This window comes from Martes martes (genome assembly GCF_963455335.1).
Source record: "Martes martes genome assembly, chromosome: 8".
Lineage (NCBI taxonomy): Eukaryota > Metazoa > Chordata > Mammalia > Carnivora > Mustelidae > Martes > Martes martes.
The window spans coordinates 45,786,121-45,809,168 of record NC_137895.1 but is presented as its reverse complement, the minus strand read 5'-3'; the positions used below and the strand labels follow the sequence as shown (position 1 = coordinate 45,809,168).

Sequence of the window (23,048 nt, the reverse complement as noted above, 5' to 3'; positions counted from 1 at the left end):
CCCGAGCGCCGAGAACTTGCCTGCACCTCTCGCCGCCAGCCGCCTCCCAGCCGGCGCTCGGGAAAGGAGGGAGGGGGCGGGAGGAGGGAAAGCGCGGCGGGGCTGGGGGTGCCTGGGAAGCCGGGCTGCGCTGACGTCACTGGGCGCGCAATTCGGGCTGGAGCGCTTTAAAAAACAAGCGTGCGAGCGGAGATGCTGCTCCACACCGAGCAGGCGGCCTGCAGCAGCAACGCTCTCTGCCCCTGCGGCGGCTACAGCCAGGGCCGCTCCGTAGGCCCGCGTGGCGGCAGCGGGCACGGCCGGGACCCGCGGCGCTTCTCCTCGGCGCTCCCGCCTTGGGGCAGGAGCCCAGCGCCCAGCGCTGCAGGCGCGCGCTAAGCGGCAGAGGCCCGCGGCAACCCGGACGCTGCCCTCCGACCGCGGCTCGCTCCCGGCCCCCTGCCCGGGCACCATGGACACCTCCCCGGTCGGCGTGCTCCTGTCCTTGCCGGTCCTGTTGCAGCTGGCGGCCGTGGGCGGTTCGCCCAGGCCCGGCGCGCTGCTGCGGGGGTGCCCCGCGCACTGTCAGTGCGAGCCCGACGGCAGGATGCTGCTCAGGGTGGACTGCTCAGACCTGGGGCTCTCGGAGCTGCCTACCAACCTCAGCGTCTTCACCTCCTACCTGTAAGTGCGCCCCGCTCCGCTCCGGGAAGGGGACAGATCGGGGGAGAGAAGCCTGGGAGTCTGGAAGGGACCGGGCGAGTTTGCGGAGGGCATCTTGGACAGACGTGTTTGGGCCCCCAGGGAAATGCACGTGTCTCGGGGGGAGCACGGGCGCACTTTGGGGGGCCCGCAGAGAAACGGCTTCGAGGGCAAGCCCCAGAAAGCGCTCGTGCGTCGCAACTTCCCGATGCAGCTCTAGGCAGGTCGCAGGGCTCCCGGTGTAGGCATCGGCTTGCAGTGCAGGCATATGCGCCCCTGAGCCTGGAACGTAAGGGCGGGCGGCCCAGTTGATCCCTGCTGCAACCTCCCCTCCGCGTCCAGACGCGTTCCACGAAGACACGGGCTGTAAAAAGTTTCCCCAAAGGAGAACTCCAACTTGCTCAGCCCCGAAGGAACTTACTCTGCATCCCTTGCACGGACGTGTGATGTAACCTTTTTCTTTTCTTTTCTTTCTTCCTTTTTTTTTTTCTTTTAATGAAGTGATTAAAATGTAGCAACCACAAACCCTGTTTAGAGCTGCCAGAACGTTATCTTTACCTTTAGCTGCCCGAGCCGCCCTTTGAAGTGCCCGCAGCCACGGTGTAATCTTTAACCATCTCCTCCTCCCAGGGAGGAAAAGGGAAGTGGGCTGAAGGCGGCGGGCGGGTAAACAGCGGCGCCGACAACCCAGAGGAGATCCGAAGCTCTGTCATCCCTCGGGGATCCTACTCCCTTTCACCCCCACCACAGCCTCCAAAGACCCCAAAGCCCCAACCGCGAAGACCAGGCAGGGGTTCATTTCATAATTTTGTCTCTGGAAAGCCGAGACCCGAAGGATAACAGGTGTTTGGGTGGATGAGGTGACCTAGGAGGAACCCAATTCTCGGGAACCAAGGCGACTACTTCCCCCAAACCCATGGAGTGTCAGCGGCTCGGTTCCTTCGGGCAGAGGGAGACTAGAGTCAGAGCCACTCTGAAAAAGGGGTCACGAGGTGGTCACAAGGTGACCCGTTAAAGTTTTAATTCGAGTCACCGCAGTGAGCCCACCCCAAGCCCGCGCAATGCCAGTTTCGGCTTCTCTGATGTACCTTGGCAGGAGGGAGTTGGGATGTTTGTGTGAACTGGTTCGTTCCTCTGTTTAGTTGTTTTCTGGAAAAAAGAAACATGAAGAGGCTTGCATAAGGCCTTCCACTAGATAGTGATTCTTTTTCTGGAGACAGAATGAGAAAGAAAAAATTTATTTGCTTTAATATTTGCGTTGAGAAAAGGGCACGATCCTGCTAGATTTTAGTGTTAGCAGATGGCCGTCTCCTTCTCATCTACCATAAAACTATTTTGCGTGCTTTTTTCTTTACTTAAAAAAATTATAAAATTATGTATTTCCCCACCAGGTTTTCCTCCAATTGCACTCAATGCAGGTAGTAGTGATATGTTTACAGTGGTGGAAATGACCATTCTCTAAGAATTCACATCTCTTCCTCCTCAACAGCAGTCTGTTGTACTACAAAGTGAAATGCTCATCCCCAGCCTCTGGGTTAAACGCTAAACTCATTGTTTCAAGAATCATAGGGTCTTTGGTATAGTGAATTTTTGAGAGCAGTTTGGCAACTGCACTCAAGAGCCTGGAACTATTCTTCCCCATTGCCCTGAAGAAATTGATTAGTTACAAGGGAGGTGTGCAGTCCCCCCAAACACGGATGGATTGAAATCATACACTTGTCACAAGATTACAGAAAATAAATTTATGAGTGGTGTCCGGATGCTTTTTTTCCTCCCACTTGTAAGAGTGAACATTTGTTAGGCTTCTGTTACTAAAAGTTGGCATCAAATGCTGTTTCAGATGATTTCCCACATACCTCAAATGCATCTAACTGTGTCCTCCGTGGGTGAGGAGATCTTCCTGCCACCATTCCTTATCTATCTATCGTTATAGTTAACTCCTTGGAGTTAAGATAGCATTGGGAAGTTAATCGTCATCTCTTACTCGTGCTGTTTGATGACAGCCTGTACTCTGGCCTAATGGGAAATTCTCTCAGTGTGCTATAAAATATTAATCTCGAAGTGTCTGAAAAGTGTCCCAGTGAATGTTAAAAACTTGTTTCTCGCTGCTGACATGTCAGGCACCATCAGTGCTAAATGTAGAAATCAGTCCTGAAGTAAATAACCAAACCCATGTTCCTCATAAGGTGTGGTTTCAGAATTTAGTCTCCTTATAGAGTACAAAATGTCAGGAGTCACCGGATGCCCTTTCTTGGAGGGGGAGGGGCGGTGGGTGAGGGGCTTGGAGAGTTTTGGGTTTTGTTTTCACAACCACAGGAACTCTGTGTAGACATTAAGGGCAGATGGTGCCCTCTTTTGGTTACACCTAGAATTATCTATTTCTGCCTTCACTTGTACACTCCTAACCTGAAAGAGAAATTTTTATTTACTCATAATCAAATAAATAAGCGTGTATCGGTGTCCTTAGTTTAAGAGATAACTTCCCTTTGCTCTTGAAAGAGACCATGAAATTATAGCCAGGTACCGCTCGGGCCCCACCGTAATTAAGCTTTGGCGAGAACATCAAACCTTGCCCAGGACTGACGTGGGTAAAAAGCCAGACTGCTATCTTTAATTGTTTGTAGTAGGTTATCACCATTTATTTGAGTCAAAATATTATCTCTTAATCTTCCTCCCCTCCCCACAGAAGAATAAGCGTTTAATTTTCTTCAAACAGATTGATGATGGCAAGTTGCAGCTGGACACATTTGGCAAACGGATTTGCCATCATCTGATAGCTGGCTAGCCAGACTCGTAGGTAAAGAAAGTTTCCTGAACCTCTTCATAGAAGGCAACAGCTATTTATGTGCAGTTTTGTAATCTTTGTTCCCCCAGAAAAGCTCAATCTTAAGCCAGTCTAAACATTAATACTGATTCTCTTTTCTTACTGAACTGCATTCCCCAGTAGATCTGTATTTGGACCACTAAACATGGTGGAAACACTGGAAAATCTCAATCTTAGTCTTCTCTTTCTCTCTCTCTCTCTCTCCCAGTCATTTTGGGCTCTGATTCCACAAAATAGTAAATAGGCTAATAAAGCTCCCTCTGCATTAAAGTAAGGGAAACACTAAGGTTGAGACCAAAAAGCAGGCAATAACTGGTTACAATGTTTAATACATTTCAATCTACCAGTAATGATCTGTCAGAAATAAGCAGATGATCTTTTTATAGGTAAATTATTTTAATGCATGAAACGTGGACATTTTTTGCTAATTGGGTCTCAAAAATAATTTCCCCTGTGCTACTTAGATGTGTCTTTCCCCCAGTTAGTGTGGCATCCAGACAGAAAACTAAATCCTTATGAACATCCTAATATAGTTTCAGTGTAGAAAATATACTTTTCTTTATTGATCTAGAACAGCCACTTTATTTTTAAATGAACGCTGAGTTTTTCCCTGCTGTTGCTTAAAGACATGAATATTTTATCCACAAGCAAATTCATGTCACATGAACCAAAGGAACTGGGAGAATGAATTTTTTAAAAAATTTTTGTGTAGCTTGCTTACTTTTCCATATGCAACTTTATAACAAAATTTAATTTTACACATAGTTAGCAAAACTGGTATTAATAAAAACTGATCAAAACCCCCAATTATAACTAATTAAGTATGGCCCTGGTGTCATGCATATGTTTTAAGCATTTAAGATGCAGTTTCAAAATTAAAGAATATTTTTAGAATCTTCTTTGAAATGGTTTAATATATTTCTGCTTCCCTGCAAGCAAAGAAAAGTATTTTAAATCAAAGAAAATGTTTGTAGTTTAGAAATGGTTACAAAAGGCTTTAGCTGTTATAACAGTCTTAAAATTTAGATCGATTGCAGAATTTATGCAGTTTGCTCTACAGACTGCTTTCAAAATTCGTTGAAAATAGAAAGATGTCAATGACTTTCCTTCATTTTAAAGAAGTTCTTTCTTTTTCTCCAGGATTCCCAGCATTGTTTTAATAGTGTTTTTGTTAATGGGGGCAATTACTGAAATGCATTGACTAAATTATTCCGAGTGATTTTTTTTTTAAAGCAGTGGTTCTGATTCAATTTTGTGATGTAGATTTAAAATAAATATTTTACTGAATATGATCAACATGTGTATGACAGTTTGTGTGACGAGAATGAAGTTTTACATATAAGAAATATGATCTTCAATGAGATCTTCAATCTTTTTTTGTCCTTACGCATTTTCTTCAAAGTAAAGGAGTTCTGATAGCAATCACAAATGAATTAGAAGATTGGAATTAAAAAGAAGAACCTTTGTAGTTAAATGAAATGTGTTTTGATAATGGAACCATTCCCACTTGGCTGTGTTTGAAGTTCAAAAACACTAAGCTGGTCTATGATTTCTTGAAGTTAAGTTTTTTAACTGAACTATTTGATTTTTTTAATTTCCAAGGCATCTGTCAAAGGCATAGAAATAGTATCCATGTAAGCAATTAACTCCAAAAAGCTGTCATATAATAAACATTGCAGAATATTTGTAGTTTTATAACTGATACCTAATAACTACTGACCTTAGTAGAACACTTTTTATATTTTTTCTATAAAATTCATACATTTAAGTCATTTTAGCTATAAACTGAAGTATGTTTCCAATTAATCCAAATCACATGCCATAAGATAGAAATGGAAAACAGTAGTGAGCTCTGCATTGAGCAGTTCTGTGGAGTAATTTTTTGTTTTTGTTCAGTTACTTATATAAATTTAGAATAATGCTAAATGGTACATTTCCTCGTAAACACTCCACAAGTGGATATTTCTGGCAAATTAAATTCTTCATGAGAAGGCAAATTCTTTCCTATGAGATTCAACCTCTTCACTCCTGTTGCAATGTTTTCCTTTATATAGTCTCACTTTATAGCACAAAGATGAATCAGACTTGCATCAGAACCACAACTGATATATTACATACCAAAGAAAACAAGCTGATCATCTAGTCCTGTCGCTATTTTTGATGTCTCTTAGCAGAATTTCATTTGTTAAATGTATCCATGAGTTCTAACCTCCTGCAACTTTTTTATTCCCGTATCTGTCAGCTTCAATCCACATTTTTATTCACTCGTTATAGACGCCAACTACAACACTCCATCTCACCCAGGGAACAACCTTTTCTCTGGGAAAAAGGAGATATTTCATAGTCTATAGGGTGGGTTTTTTTCGTAAAATTTTTCATAATTCAAAGTTGATTTTGTTCTCCAGAGGTGGGAGGCAGGCCCATTCTTGAAATCCCTGACACTTTCTCCTACCTCTCCCAGTGAATTTTTTTTTTTATTACATTGATCAAGCCCAGTGGAAATGCCTTCTTTGAAACTGGTATGTAGAAGAACATTAGTCATTCGATTTCAAGCGATGAAATTACATTGTCTAGGGGTAATAGTAAAAGACTGTTAACAGGGTGTCCACAGTAGGAGAAGAGCCATTTTAAAACTGCTTCACAAGCCGGACTCTTTCCTCATCTGTTTATGACCCCTGTTCTCAGTGTTGAAGACTGGGGATGGAAAAGCAGCAGTTCACACTGAGAGGACGCAGAGGCATGGACCATGTCTGTGAAAGGGTCTTCCTTTTAAGGTCAAGTGGAATAACACTCCAGGATGTGATGATGAGCTCTCTTCCCTTCAGGGTTTATCCTCCTCACTAGACTGTGAGCTCCTCCAGGGTAAGAAATTGTCCACTTTATAACCCAAGTGCCTACGCCAGTGCCTGACACTTAAGGGGTGTTCGGTAAACATTGACGGTGTGGGAGTGAAGAGAGTTGAAATCCCAGTGGCTAAAAGAGGCCCCTCTGCTCTGAACAGAACCACACAAGGCTCTCCGCAGCTCCGTATGGCCCAGCCCCACTTGAAATACAATTAAATTGTACGCAGCTTAAAGGATGCAAGGAATGGTTTATTTTAACAAACACACCAGAATTTACATATCTAAATTACTTTATTAGAATAACAGCTGACATTAAATTGTTCCTTCTGAGTACTAGGCATTATGCTAAGTACTTTACTCCTTCAGAGGCCCCGCAAACACTCTGTGACACAGATAATATCATCATCCCTAACTTGCAGGCCTGTCTGCTTATTCAAGGATATTTCTATTCCTTGATGTGTTTGGGGACCTCTCTGAAATTATCTTCAGAGCCAGTTTACCAGAAACACAAGAAAACCAGCCTTCTAATTTATAGCTATGCCTCCCCATGATTGTAATTGGTGCTGAAATATTTCAGCACACTTTTTTTCCCCAGCAACACAATTTACGGAGCTCTAATACCAGAAGTATTTCTTCAGCTAACTGGGAAATGCAGTTTTAAATTTTCGGTAAAGTGAGAGTAACATTATATAGCCAAGGGCTGATATTTGAAGTTTAGTAGGTATTTTTTCATATATCCATTTTCTTACTACCACAGGAATAATTTTTCTTGCCCCCAAGTCAGAGATAAATTGTGGTAGCTGCCTAAGTATCCTAAAAAGTAATCAGTTGACTAATAACTTCCAAGTCAAGAATAAAACTTTTTTTTTTTTTTTCTATGACCAGATCCATGTGTCAAATAAAGCAGCTGAATTCTTTGGAACTATTTCTTTCAAAGAGACATGCACTTTCTTAATGGGCAGATTTTATTTGAGTTTGTAGTCACCTTTAAAGCTGATAAGATGAACTGAAGTCATAAAGGCCATACTACCATTTGATTCAGAATGGAAATTATTTCAAAGTTTTGTCTACTTTGCTATCTGTAAACCATGCACGGTTTAACAGTTAGGGCAGTGATACCGACTTCTGTGTAAATTAGAAATCCGGATGCATCAGAGAAAAGTTTCCCCCTTCAGACAAAGAAAAACTCTTCCTGAGCCATCCATCCTGTTTCATCAGTCTTATTTCATTTGCTGCTGGAAATCTAATGTGTGTTAATCATTCACGGCATTACGAAGTCAATGATATGAAAAACCAATAGCTAACGAATTAATTATAAATTATATTCAGTATAAAGAGCATCTCATCCAGTAAGAATCAATGTTTAGAAAATGTAAGATACACGTGGATAAAATCTCTAAAACCCCCTAGAACAGCACTCTCAACTCTAGTTTTGTTTTAACATTAATAATTTAAAATGACGCAGCAGTCACTTTCAAGTGTCCCCTTTGTGAGGTATACACATTTTTTTCTGTATTCGTTTTATCCTCCTTGCCTTCAGAAGGGGTTTGGTTTCGTCTTCGAACAAGGACTGTGGGTGGCAGGAGGGAGGAAAGCAGTCTCTGTCCTGCACACACGAACACCCACGGCCCCGACATAGCAGTAAGAAACGGTTTCCTTTCTGCCACTCGCTCCGTGGAAATGACACATAACATTGACATGGCATGGCAGCGGAGAGCCAGCTCTTTCAAGGCGAGAGGCTGAGGAGCTGGCTGCGGGAAGGCACCTTCAGTTTAGTTCCGAAGCTGAAATGCAGAAGACAATCGTCCTGGCAAAGGGAGCCCAGCTCCAGCTGAGAACGCGTGCACTGAGCTGACCTTCCTCGTCAGCCTGCCAGCTGAGATTAAGCTTTCTTCAAGTGGTCCCTTGTCAGCCCAGCCTTTTCCCCAGTGTTGTTCATCTTTCACAACTGGAAGCCAAGTGTTTCAAACTGTTACTCAATTTTGCAGCCAAATTCCTTTATTTCCTCCTTCCTCCTTCTTTTCTCCCTCACACACATACACACACACACACACACACACACACACACAGATGGCTAACCTTACATTTGTGCCTTCCTTTCCAAAGTCGACACTCAGAAGAGGACCTAAGAATTTTTATGTTTCACTGAAAAACTGCTCAATATTTCTGTGCTTCTTTTTTCTTGAAACCTTAATTAAGTAGAACAGGGACGTCTACAAAAGATGTCTATTTGCAAAAATAACCTGCCTTTGATCAAAAAAGCCGCAAAAGTGTACTTCTCAGGAAAGTAGAAAACCACACATGATCTCAAGTGGAAAAAATATAAAGAATTTGCTGAATTTTTAACCTTAGTACATAACAAAGATATTATTTTAAAGTTGGTTGGTTAATGTGGGCTGTGTTAGAAATTTCATTGTGTTGTGTTTGGGTTTACCCAATGTTATTTTAATGAGTTTATTGGTTCAACACACAAAACACCACATGGCACTTAAGTTTTCAGGTTATAAATTTTCTTGGGAGGCACTTACTTGAAGGAACTCGGTTACATAATCAACTGGTCTTTCAATCTATCAGCACGAAATAACCTTTCACTTTTTGTATACATATACAGTGAGGGTTATTTGGTTATAAAAACCAAATAAAATTTTCCATGGAAGAAGTCAACATTTCTAAATCATCCATTTTTGTGTATGTATTGAGACTCTGGTAATAAACACTTATTCCACAGTTTTGTTGAATGCATCTACAGAATGAGTTTGGCATCTTCTAGGGAAGACAGAAATAAGACATCTTCTTCCTTATTTTCTCTTCAAACTTCCTGTCCTGAAGGGACCCTTAGCAGACGTGCCTGCATTTGCCCATAGAACTACTCTATGACCATTGGAGTATCAACTACCCAATAAAGTAAAGCCTAGGAAAAAAAGTGCCAACAGAGGTGGAAAGAGGAAGTAAGGAAATCTGCTACCCAAGAGGCTGTACAGGCAGAACTCAGATGGTGAGACCTCTACTAGGCCCCCTGCGTCTCTCTCTATCCTTCTCCATCCCTGGCTTCTAGATAGTATCAGAGAACTGGAAACATGCCTTTTCCTTATCTCAGATACTTTCCCCCAGGGCTTCAAACTAGAGATGGAGGGAAGTTTAGAGAGAAGAGTCTTTGGGATTAAAGTATCAGCTCTAAGTGCACTGAAATTGGGGTCTTTCATTTTAACCTGGGGAAGCCACATCACTCTCCCTCTGGTGGGAGGCCCGCATTCACAGCAGCCCCTTCCCTCGGCAGCTGTTGTTCTCCGGGGGCTCTGGGCAACAGAGGAAGTTCAAGATCTTTTTTCACTGAGTCTTCAAGCTCGGGTAGCAAAAGGAAATCCTAGTTAAACCAGATTCTCCCATGGTGTAAGCATATCTCATTTGAAGATCTCAGAAGTTCTAGCAATGTGATTCACTGACAGCAAGAATGCACCTTCCGCCTTACAGCTGCTGGTCACCCAGCCTAGAGTCTGCTTCCCCACGGTCTTACAATCCTAAGAAGTGTTAGGTAGATACAGTCTGGTCCTGAATGACTAGAAGGTAGTAATTTGAGGCCCCCTTTGCCTTAGCTGTAGAAAGGCCTCAAAACAGAGTTAATTGTATATTGGGAAAGGAAAGGCTAATTTTGATAGATTGATGTTAAAGATCATACCAATTCAAAGCTTGTGCTAGTAGCTCTTTGCATGTAGAGTACATTCTACTATAAAGAACTAAGGATAATCTTTTATACACAGATTACCAGCAGGACTAAGCTGTATACCTAAGGTCACATTACAGAGTACAAAACTGAAATTTAATCATGATTGCTAGACCATTAGCCTAATTGCCCAAATAAACAGAATGAGAATCACTTAGATGGGTTGCAGAGGTCTCTGATGAGTCAAACGCTATGTTCAGCCGTGGGATTTAGAATGTGAAGGACCTTGGAGGTCACCTAATCCAACACCTTCATTTCACAGATGATGAAATTCATGTTCCTAAGAGGTAAATGACATTCACAAAAGCACATGGCTGGCAAAGATAGAGTTGGAACCCCTCTCTCCTGAGAACCCCAGTTGAGTGTTCCTTCTAGTCACTTTTATGCTCCAATGCCAGACACTCAAGAGAATTCTAAAGTTCCCAGTTACTTTTCTAGGTGTTGCCAAAGAGTCCTGTTGTTTATGTGTGCTATATACATAAATATATGTGCCTGGATTTTAACCATATCATCTTTTTTTCTTTTTTTGGCCCATTGTAGATACAGAGAAAGTATCTCTGTATCACCTAAAAATCTTCAAAAGAGAAGGAAACAACCAGATTTAGTTTGAGAAATAAATAAATAATTTCCCAAATATCTGTTCATAGTAGTTAAACATGTGTTCATTATAATCTGAATTTCATTTGTGGCCTTAACTTGACCGAGTTGAGATTGTCTTCGTATCTCTTAAATGTGCTCCCTTTCTCATCTAGCACTGAAATTGCATTAGTTCAGGTTCTCCTTGCCTTTTGCCTGGATCGCTGTGGCAGCCTCCTGTCTTGGTTTACATAGACCCTCAGGACACACATTCGCTACCCACCATGCTTGTTTGTCTAAGATGCACCTCGGGTCATGTCTCTCTTGTTCAGTCCTACAGTGGTTTCCCTTGGCTTTCATTATAAAGTTTAAATTCTCAGTTTGACCCACAAAGTAAGCTTCTCTTGCTTCATTCCTCCCCTGCTGCCAGCTCTACCACCCAGGCCCTCCTCTCTTGACTCTCTCTTGACGCCAGCATATCGAACTCCACCTGCAATTTCCATGTTTCCTTCCTCCAGGTGTTGACATGTGTTGGAGTTGTGCATGGAATGCCTCTCTTCTTTTTCATTTTGTGTACTTGTAGGAGGAATCTTTCCATACTCAGTTCAAATACCCCCCTCCTCTGGAAAGCCACCTGTGACCCACAACTCTAGAGCCCAGCTTCTGATGCTTCCACATCATGCTGAGCCCACCTCTGTCCTAGAACTCCCCATACTTGACCACCATATTTGTCCGCTTGTCTGTTTTCATTACTAGACTATGTATACTCCTTGAGTTATGGGTTTTCGTGGACCAAAGAAGAATCTCCCTGGGATTTAGATCAGAACACAGAATCCCTGTGTGTGTGTGTGTGTGTGTGTGTGTGTGTGTGTGTGTGTTTCTTTCAGAATCCCTGTGTATTAATCATGTTTTTCATTTTCTGCATTTTTGTGATGCTTTGCTCTCTTGGGGACTTGTGGACCCAGGAGACTCGGCCTATCTCAGGGCTATCTAAAATTCTTAGAGATAGAGGGTACTCCTCTGCAAGTGTGCCTTTTATATGCAAACCAACCAATCCAAAGCCCACACCCCAGCCGTCTTCAATATTAGGCTTTTACAAGGCACTCTAGGTCAATATTACCTCTCCTAAGGACCCCAGCTCCAGGTACCAGACCACTCTGGACAGCCCCTGTGCCCCCGAGCCTGCTGAAATTATTCCGACTAGCCAGTTACTAGTCTGCTTTCCCTACCTATTCTTGCACATGGAAACCACCATGAAAGCTCATGCCCAAGCTTTTCTCCCTCTCCTTCTTCCTGACTCTGGTGCTCCCCCCATGTGACCTTGTGTGACCTTGCATGGCCTGATATGCCCCCGATTCTTGGGAACTGTGAGTAACAAACTGTCTTTTCACTAACAGTTGTCACCTGATCCATAGGCCATCCCATACCTAAACAACACTAAAACCTGTATTTTAAAATACCCTCTTGTCCATGCGCAGGCCTTTCCCAGGGTATGCTCCAGGGAGAGTCAGTACCATTGTCTCTCTCTAGGGGGCGCTCTCCTATTCCCCTAAACTCTGTGGGAAACGCACTTTTCTACATCTAAGACACAAGGCCCCATTTCTCTGGCCCTCAAATATGTAACAAAAAGGGAGACAAGCTGATAAAATCGTTGGTATAATCTTATATTCTGAAAGCAGAGAGGTCCTTGCCTCTACACTTGGCAGACTGCAGTGTTTGTAAACTCCCTAGAAAGAGAAAACCACTCAGAAAGTGCTTTTTGTCCCCAATTTCTCATTTGCCCCTCCTAACAGGCAGTAGAAGTTATAATTATCCCTACTTTGGAAATGAGAACAGCTTGGCAAAGATCTCAGACCTATCTCGAGTAACCTTGGCAAGTTACTCTGTGTCTCAGTTTCCTCATGTGTAAAATGTCAATAATTATGATAACCTCCCTCACGGGATTGTTGTGAAGATTGGTAAGATCATTCATGTAAAGCACTTTGCATAGTGCCTCATGTGTGGAGTGAGCATTAAATATTGGGTGCTATTGTCTTTGTTGCTGATGAAGTTACAGCTGTTAAAACACTGAACCCATGCTTTTCTTTTTTAAGAAAAGATTTATTTATTTATTTATTTATTTAGAGAGAGCGTGAGCACAGGGAGGGGCAGAGGGAAAGGGAGAATCCCAAGCAGACTCCGCACTGAGCACAGAGCCTGACACGGGGCTCGATCTCAGGACCCTGAGATCGTGACCTGAGCCGAAATCAAGAGTCAGATACCCAGTGGACTGATCCACCCAGGCACCCTTAAACCCATGCTTTTCAAATACAGAGTTGCCTCTTATTGCCGTTCCCTAAAATAGTTAAATACATTGCCCTAAAACTTTATAACGTTCATTAAACAAGAATTTTTACCTACTAGGTAAAAGACTAGGGGAAGCAAAAAGGGGCAGCTTCCCATGAGTGGTGTATCACCCAGCACCTGTTTAAGTTTAAAAGATTCTTTCATCTTTGATCCTTGGTATCAAATAGATAGAAATTTCTGTGTCTTGAATGACATCTCATATTTTCACATGAGCGCATAATGTTGTATAGACACTGCACAGACCTCCAGGGTAACTGATGACTGAGTAGACACTTTGTCATGGATAGTGAGCCCATGGCCTAATGGTAAAAGCCATTCAGACAGGATTCAATGAATGGCCCAAAACTTGTGGTCCTGGGCTGAAATTGTTTTTCTCCTCTCATTTTCATCTCACCCATCCCCATGACTGTTCCTGAGTATGTAGGAAAAAATCAGTTAGGTGTCTCGTTGGGCTCTCAGAAGCCCAATCTCAGCGGCTGACTTGCTGTAGCAGCAAGCAAGAGAGGACGGATTAAGTTGGGGGCAGAGAGGACATAAGGAAAACAGCCTTTTCTCAGAGCCAGAGATGCACCCAGGAAAACTATGTTTTCAACACAACAAAAATGTGTTTGATTTTTTAAATGTATTAATGGCTGAAAAAATAACTCTAGGGGGAAAAAAAACATGTAAGGAATAGGTTTATGTCTATCTGAAAATACCTTCAAAAGAGTTGAATTTTCGCGAGGAATTACGGCAGCTGTCTTTAAAAAGAAGCAGTTCAGTGCAATCGCAGGAAGGATCTTTGCAGTCAGTGATGACAATGAGGCTGAAATTATTTCCTGGACAATAATAGATACCAATGACTTGAGTCTTTGAGGGGGAAGGGATTCAAAGTTAAATAGAGGGTCAAAGCACCACTCAGGCTTGTCTTTGAGCTGGGGGCCTTGGCATTAGGCCTAGTGATCCCCAGCAGAGAGGAGAGATGGGTGGGCGGTTATTGGACCAGACAGCCTTTTAATTCTGCTGGATGAGCCCTGTGTCACCATCTCCATATTCTCCACACCTCCCTGCAGAAGAGGTAAGCTGCTTCACCCATGACCAATGAAATCAAGAGAGCAGGTCTGAAAAGGACAAGGGAACTCTCCCCTCTCGGAACACTTTCCTTTCTTACTACATGTGAAAGGATGATTTTGGAATTCTCGAGTGCCCACTGAATCACTAAAGTAAGAAGCTGATTTATTTTTACAGCCCTAAAGCCAAAACTGGAGGAACCTTCAGGCAGACGTCTATCCGTGTTCCCCAGCAGCTTAGAATGGACAAGTGGGATCTCTCAGCCTAGCTCTGTTAGGCAGTTGGGAACAGTCACCAACCCAGGCTGGCTGAGAAGGCAGCAAAAGTCACACAGGTCCACATGAAGAGTCAGAAGGATCTTCCTTAGGCAAAGCACAGTTCTCCAGGTGGTGAGAGGGTAAGAGAAAAGCGGCAGCCCAAAGGAAACAGGGGCAGATAAGAAAAGAATAAAAAAGCAAAGGTGAGATCAACTGCAGGACAGAGAGAAAATGCGAGGCATGAGCTCAAGCTGCCAAAAGGGCACAGACACTGGTGACCGTCTCCGCTATGGGGTGGGCTCACCCAGCAGGTTAATGTCCGTCCTTCAGGGGGTCTACACACACACTCGCACATACTACACACCCATGGCAGGGGCACATCTCTGCATTTACACATGGAAGAAATGGAACTCATTTGGCAAACAACCTGAAAATCTCCAAGCACGTGTATCTACTCTCTCCCTAGGATGCTAAGGCGCCTGGCATAGTCCTAGGAGCTGGGAAATAGTTAACATTGTGATGCAGCGAGACAGAACCAACTGCAGGTGCAGAGGAACAGTGTGCTAGATTAGAGGTCTAGTCCATTGTTCTCACATTGTCTGCACATGAGCTCCATCTGGAACCTAACATTAACCATCTTGAGGCCTAGATCCCACACCAGACCAACTCGGTCAGAATCTCCGCAGGAAGAAGCGAGGCATCAGAATGATTTTTTTACTCCTGGGGCGCCTGGGTGGCTCAGTGGGTTAAAGCCTCTGCCTTCGGCTCAGATCATGGTCTCACGGTCCTGGGATCGAGCCCCGCATCGGGCTCTCTGCTCAGCAGGGAGCCTGCTTTCCCCTCTTTCTCTGCCTGCCTCTCTGCCTACTTGTGATCTCTGTCTGTCGAATAAATAAATAAAATCTTAAAAAAAAAAAATTTAAAAGAATGATTTTTTTACTCCCCAAGGCAAATTCAGGGTGCGGTCAAGTTTTGAGGACCACTGAACTAGATCTAGCTCTCTCCCACCCCCATCAGCCGTAGAATCTCTGGCAGGATATGCATACCCTCCCGGCCTCAGTTTTCATATCTGTAAAGTCCGAGAGGTGAGCATATGCTCTGAGGTCTCTCCAATTCTCTGTGAATCTGTCAGCTTGACATTTGTGTGTATCGTACACCAGGACAGGTGTAGCAAGATTATAAAAAGGGGACGTGTCTACACATCCACACTCACTATCCATTTTGTACAGCAAATCTGGGAGCACTGTTGACTCTCCTGCAGAGAGCATTACTTAAAATGACTTTATTTGTTTTGCAGTTTAGAGGGCCTCTGTAGGTAGCCTCAGGAGCCCATTCATTTCATTAACATTAAATCAACAAGGAGACCTTCTTTCTGCCTCTCTCAAGCAGGATTAATGGATTTTGGCATGATGTGTGCATCTAGCAGCAAAACCTCTTGCTGAGAAAGCTAGCAGGCTTGACTAATTCCCAGCAGTGCTAACTTCATAAACTTACCATAAGCTTTTAACTTTGACTGAAGATTAAAGGTAATGACTTCACGCTGTTACATCTGATTGCGTGATACTCGAGATGCATAAAAAATTATATAAAATGACACACTATCTGAAAAGTTAACATTATATGGATGTTTGCATGTGTGTGTGTATATATCTGGGTTTTACGCTTATGAAGATACTCAATTCTGTGTATGTAAAAAAGGATCCTCTTATAAGACTGGAAAAGATTTATGCAATAAATAATCTACCCCAAATAGAGTATTGACAGATGTTTATGTAAAGGGCATGTGTGAGAACCTGCGGTTAGAATACAGTAAATATGCTAATAGAAGGCCCAGTTTTGTGTGAACGCGTAACATGACGCACCGTTGAATGTGAACAATTTTCTAAGAAACAAAATGACTCCGCTGTATGAGACCAGCTTCCGCCTATAAGTAATAACCCGGCATATGACTATGCTTATATATTTTTTTCCTACCAGACAGTCTTTAAATTCAAAATTCCGAGAAGTCTACATGAAGAAGGGAGAGAACGGGGAAAAATACAATATTTCCAGCCCATCTGACAAGACGACATAAAAAGCTTTTGATCAAAGGGTCTTAAGTACACTTTACTGGTGTGACAAACAACATTTTTATCCCTTTATTAGATTTATTTTCTTCTGAAAACTGCAGTGACCAGGGTATGGTTTGTGAAAGAAAGCTGGCAGGGTTGTGTTCTTTGATTCCTAATTAACACCTTCAGTCTCAAAAGAGAACCAACAGAAATACCATAAAATGTTGCAGCTGCATTGTGATTCCGCTTGGTTGGTTTGTTAAAAGTCGGCTGGGCATTGGCAGCTGCAATAAAGGGAAAGCTCAATGGATGTTTTGTATTGTGCCCACTGAAGTGAAAGAAGGCAACCATTTTATTTTTCAAATGGGCAGCTGCAGAGGGAGGTTTAAATGGAGCTAAATACAAGATTTACTGTTAATTTATAGTAAATAAATAAGGAAGAGTAAATCTAACTTTCCAGTTTTTACATCCGATGGAAATTTTAGCGAGAAACTATGAAGGACAACAGTTTTGGAGGTTTTTAGCAACTGATCTGGGGAATCTGGCAACCAGGAATAACATTCATTATGAAAATCAAAATAGCCTTTTTGAAAGAGCTGAGTAAGCCAGATCTTTGGAAATGGACGTTTCCTCTTTGAAAGGTGAAGGTATATCTTTCCTGTGTTTGGTAACGTGACTCCCCCACCCCACGTTATTGAAGCCTTCAAATTTATTCAGATCAGAATTAAGTAAGATTCCATACATACCCCCTCCTCACTTTTATTTATTCATTTATTTATTTTTATAGAGCATCGAGTTGAATTTTGCCTTGGGTAGGGGAATAAAAGAGGCATTTAACTCTGGTCAGATAAATCTCGCTCACATTCAAAAATGCAATTAAGGAAATATGTAAATCTAGATGTTTCATCAAATGCTAGCTAAGGGGTTACTAGTTCTTCTCAAACACAATGACTGAACTAAAGAACTTTAGTGTCTGTGTAAGAACCATTGTCCAAGCTGCAGTCCCTGTTGGAAACAGAGTCCGGCCCGGCCGTGGGAAATACCTACATATTTGACACAGGCCCTATTTCTGAGAGAAAGGGGATGGAAGGGAAAGTATGGCGATTTTACTGTTGCATTCTAATCAGCCATGATCTGCCTAATTTGCTTTGATCAGGAAGATAAACTAATTTTTCTATGGGCTGGATAAAAGTAATTAGCAAGCCAAAGCTTTCATGTTATTTCAAAAGAGCTAAAGTAAAGAGGATCAGAAATTGTAATGGTGGGAGCTAAATACATCTTTTCGGCTCATCTGAGAGCATTGTTAGTTCAAAATAGCATACTGACACAGAAGAGGAACTCCGGCTAAAGATAGTTTCATGGGCTGCACAACCATTGTAAGCCCCGGGGTCTACAATGGTATGTAACTAAACAGAATCACCAAGGGGTGATTTATAATTGGTGTCTGTGTCACAGAGCCCCGTTCTTTGGAGGGGACACCTTTACCTTGATGTGAAAGGGCCCGATTATTACCCAGTCCTAAAACATGGTTGGTTTTTCCAGCAGCTCTGTGTTGGAGTTGTTGTATTTAAGTTGGGGTAGTTGGATGTGTTTGTTCAAACCCTAAGCCGCCGCTCCCCTAAGACACACAGACACAGCCCGCTTGGGATTCTACAATCCGGCATCTACTAGAGTGGGATCTGAGATCAAATTGAAAAAGTTAATCAGGAACCCGATGCTCCAGATGCTTGAATTTCACAGCCTGGTTCCCTGGGGTTTGGGCCAGTTACCAGCTTCGGTAATGCCGCGACCTCTTCTCATATTTTTTCCAAACACCCAAACACATGTAGTTATTAGATGAGATGGAAAGATTTTGGAATATGGGATTTTGTTTCTTCAAAAACAAAACAAAACCCTGCTATTTAATGTTACTTTTTTTTCTTGTTGATATGACCTTTGCTTTACTTCCTTTTCCAAGCTGTTGTATTAGATATGGTATCTGTTACCCTACTGTAAACTTAATTGCTTTTTTGGCTACTAATCTCCTTTGCTGGGGTTCCTAGATACGAGAGTGTACATTTTGTGTCAGACTTAATGTGGCTTATAAAATAAGTGGATCTTTTCAAAGGATCTCTCTGTGAGGTTGGAGCTCACCAAGCGTCAGGGTTATATAGGAACTGTTGTTACAGAATAATTCCAAAGGAAGCCGGAAAATAAAACCAGTCTTCTACCCTGCCTTTAAAATTATTCAAAATCATTTGACTTGCTTTTTCTCACGTTTTTCTCCTCTTTTCGGAAAGCTGCCCATCAACAAACATTTTAACTCCTTAACATTGTTTTAAAGTTCTTGGCCATTAAGGGTTTAAAAATGCAGTAAGTCTATTTTCATTTTGTTGCTGTCATAAGGTCTAGAGCAAATCCTCAGTAGTGTTAACATCATGTTCCTGCATATGCATTAATTCTTTCACAAAATTAATGCTTATCTATTGCCGACTCTGTTCTGGATGCTAAGAGTATAGCGGTATAGCCTTTACAGGGGAGAGAGACATTAAGTAACTGCTTAGTTAAATTTATGTTCTTAGAATTATGCAAAGACTCTGATGGAGAATGGAAATGCACTACAAGAGAACCTGCTTAGTCTTCGCGGTCAGGGAAGACTTCCACTGACATTTATTTAATCTGGAATCTTGGAGGACAGGTTGGCGTTGGCCAAAAGGAGAGGGAAAGAATGTTCTAGACACTGGCTGGATTCTCCTCTGTACATTCTGTGACTCTAACATCCAGCATGATGCCAGGGACCTCTAAGTACCTCCTAATGCAAGAGGTCTGAACACGGTTACCCCTAGGGGGCAGGATCCTCATCGGAGATAAGACCTAGCATTACTAGGAGACTTCCCGTAGGAATATGGTACAAAGATCTGTGTGGCAAGAGGCTCTGCAGCTGTATTCAAGTCTCCCAAGTGTGCCTTTTACTTTACTAGCTTATAGTTTTACTGGGCATACTGAATTCATTTTCTCTGAAGCATAATTACGAACTTATTTATTTGCACCCCTAATCATAACCTGAAAAGAAGTGGTAATCGCGTTGTACGGACGTCTGCGTTTTCCCTGCTTTAGATGAGGAGCCAAGAAGCAGAGCTTTTCCCTCTGTCCTCCTCTCATTCGCACCAAACTCTTCCAATTTCTGTTCACAAGGGGGAGCCGGTCAGACCTAAGTGCGCACATTTATTAATTCTTTAAATTATTCACCTAACACGTAGCACTTATTATCTAGACTAAGCCCAAGAAACAAAGATGAATCACGCAAGAGCCTCTGCTCCCTGGAGTACGCTATCTAGTTGAGGGAGACAGACAAGTAAACCAAAGCAGTACAGCAGTGAAGAGCCGAGTTCTGGAGTCAGCCACTCTCCGTTGGAATCCTGGCACTGCACTACCACCTTGAGCAAATTACTTAACTCCTCTCTGGCTTCAGTTTCCCCATCTGTAAAACAGAATGTTTCTCATAGGGTTGTTCCTAGGGTTCTTACTTGCAAAGCACTTATAGCAGTGCCTGACAGGTAGTAAATACAAGGCAGGGTGAGCTGGGATTATTATTAGAGGTCAGTATGAAGTCCTGTGGAGGCATGGAGAAGGAAATCATTCATTCGCCTGGGGTTGAAAATACTTGCCAGAGAGGGTTGGATTCGCTCTGGTTTTAAAGGATTTGGGGCGGGGGGGGGGGGGGCTGGATTTCACCACAGGGATGGGCGTGTCCTACAGAAGCCCATCAGCTGGGGCACCTGGGTGGCTCAGTGGGTTAATAAGCCTCTGCCTTCCTCTCAGATCATGATCTCAGGGTTGCAGGATTGAGCCCTGCATCCGGCTCTCTGCTCAGCCGGGAGCCTGCTTCCCTCTCTCTCTCTCCGCCTGTCTCTCTGCCTCCTTGTGATCTCTCTCTGTCAAATAAATAAATAAAATCTTTAAAGAAAAAGAAGAAGAAGAAGAAGGCCATCAGCACCAGCAGAGGCAGCAGAGCAGGAAAGCAGGAGGAAGGAAATTCTCAGATTTGCCGAACTTGAGGCAGTAGTCACTGCAGATGAGAAAGCTTGGAAGAGAGAGAACCCAAAAAGCATCAGAACGGCTGCAAGGACTCATGTCTCAAAGGGCACCTGTCCCGCCTCCTCACCAGAGCTGCCCCTCATTTTGCGTTTTCCTATTCTCTCCTCAGGGACCCGTGGTTTATTCCTTCGGTGAAATTTATTGAGTGTGCAATGCAGGGTGCTAAGGGAGGACATATCCTTTCATTGTCTTCTAGAAGTTTGAGATCTAAGAGATTGATATCATTTTATGTATTAAATTCAGTCACCTGCAAAGGGCTTTCCATTTAGAGATGGTTGTTTCCAGGACATCCTCTGTGTCTCCCTCCTACATCTATTTATCATCGTGGGCCCCACTACCTAGCATAGTATCTGGAACACATACACATTATACAAATGTTTTCCGGGGGTGGAATGAGGCATTCCTCCCTCTGTTCTGCTATTTCCCCAAACTGTTGTCCCTCTTTCGCTTTCCTCAACTGCCAGAATTCTGGAAAGAGGAGGCTACGTTCCCGGCTGCCTTTCAGTCACCACCCACTCGTTCTTTCATTCCTCCTGGGATCAGCCTGCCACTCCCACCATTCAATGAAAATCACTCTCTTTTCAACACACCACTGCTGACCTCCTACTGCCGAATCCAAAGGATCTTCTCTCAGCCCTCGGTCTTCCCAGACCGCTCTGCCACATTAGCCTCTGCCCAGAAGCCCCTCCTCCTGCCCTAGACACTTGCCGCCTTCACATGCACGTGTTTTGGAGCCCGCCAGGCCTGAGTTTGGCCACAGTCCAAAGCTCAGTTTCCTTATCTGTGAAATGGGGCTAATAAAGCTGATTATCTGTGTCTGGCCCACACATACTCAGCTTCCTAATGACTCTCCTTTCCTCGCTCTCCTCTCACACGTGCACTGCTGCCTAATTGAGCTTCCTAAATTTCCTAATGATCAGGTCACTTCCCGGTTCAGGAAGCTTCAGCAGCACCGGGCCCTGGAAAGCTCCAGATCCACCGCCCCGCACACAGGGTCTCCACAGCCAGCTCCAACCATGTGCAGCTGTGCTCCGACGACAGGAACCCTGTAGGCGGTTCCACGTGGCTTCTACTTGCCATTTAATATCTCCTTATCACTAGTGTCTCCATTAGCAAATTGAAGTATTAGATTCACTTAGAGCTAAGGCTCCGCTTGGCTGGACAATTCTGTGATTTTACATTTCGGCCTCATGTTTCCATACTTGCCCTTCAAATTTTCTGTTCTTCTGGTAAATAGGAAAGGACCCTATTTCCCTAACATGCTCCTGCTGTCCTGCCTCTATACTTCTGCTCTTACCCATCTGTGTGGCTGCGCTGGCTGCTTTCCCACCTCCACGTAAAGGCTCTTCTCAAGCGTCATCTCCTCTTCCGTGGCCAAGAATCATTGGCCCGCCTGGGGGCTGTCAATCATCCTCCTTGTGCTAGATTCACATTAGGGAAGTCCCGTTTGGAGCACAGCAGTTTTCTCCTCACTCTTCCTCCCGCCCCACTGGCTTTACCGTTGCACGCTGGTCAATTCTGTCTTCTCGGGTCAGCTTTGGTTGTGCCACCCCTTACGTGAAGATCTAGCATGACTTAACATTGCCCAGTGCCTCGAATCCAACACCTCTTACCCAAAGCTTCAGAAAACTTCACCGAAATGTCCCAAACAGCCTTTGTTCTCCCGTCTGTGAACCACTCTTCAGAGTGAACATAAGCCCATGTAGCTGAAGTCATACAAGGAGAGCCATGAGCTGTAAGGAGCCTGAATTTTTAGTATTTAATTGTGTCATGACCAGAATAATGCATTTACAAACTAGTATAAAATCAGCAAATAAGAAAAAAATGTGCTTCAAAAGACTTCAACTGTGATTATATTTTATTAAAAATTTGGTTACAATGTTATGGTTGTAGCACATTTAGGCACTTAACAGTAGATTTTCAGTAAAATCCATAAACATTTGAATGTATTTATACTCTAGTTCAAGAGCTTAGACTGGGGGCAAAGTCAGAATCATTTATGGAGTTGTTTGTTGTTGTTTTTTTTAAAGTTCACATTCCTGATTCTGGTTTGGTGGATCATGTCCATGCCTGGACATGAACCCAGGCATCTGTTTTTGAAGAGTGTGACGGTGATCAAGCTCGCCGGATCACATGACTCTTGGAATTGTGCAGTGCACAGCTCTGGGAAGCAGCCTGGCACAGATTCTGATGGCTCCATCTCTTAGCCTCAGTTAAGAGCTTTACCCAGACTTTAGCACCAGAAACATTTGCATTAGAATCTTAGCTTGGACACTTATTAGTTGTGTGACTTGGAGGAAATTACTTCCTCTCTCTAAACCTTGGTTTCCCCATTTATAAAATGGAACAATGATAGTACTTACTGTATAGGAAGATAAAAATCAGATCAAATCTACACAGTATTCAAGACAGCACCTAACACGTAGCAAGTAATCAATTAATATTAGCTATGATGATGACAATGATGATTATTGAAGTCCCTCTCTTCAAATCTCGAATTGGCCATGTAGCTTCAAGACCAATTTACCTAGTACTGAAGGAATTATTAACATAAGTTAATTGATCACTCTACTGGTAAAGATTATATCTCTTACATTTCTTATTTATGTCCCTGAAGGTTAT

The 23,048-nt window shown here is 43.1% G+C and overlaps 1 protein-coding gene across 1 annotated transcript in view; it reads left to right on the top strand.

The window, feature by feature from the left end:
* Positions 1-436: 436 nt before the first annotated feature.
* Positions 437-23,048, top strand: part of LGR5 (leucine rich repeat containing G protein-coupled receptor 5) — a 124,825-nt gene continuing 102,213 nt past the window's right edge. Inside the window, exon 1 of the mRNA XM_080811189.1 lies at positions 437-663. Within this exon, the coding sequence (XP_080667315.1) occupies positions 452-663 (212 nt within the window). The 5' untranslated portion in view covers positions 437-451. The remainder of the gene's footprint in view (positions 664-23,048) is intronic.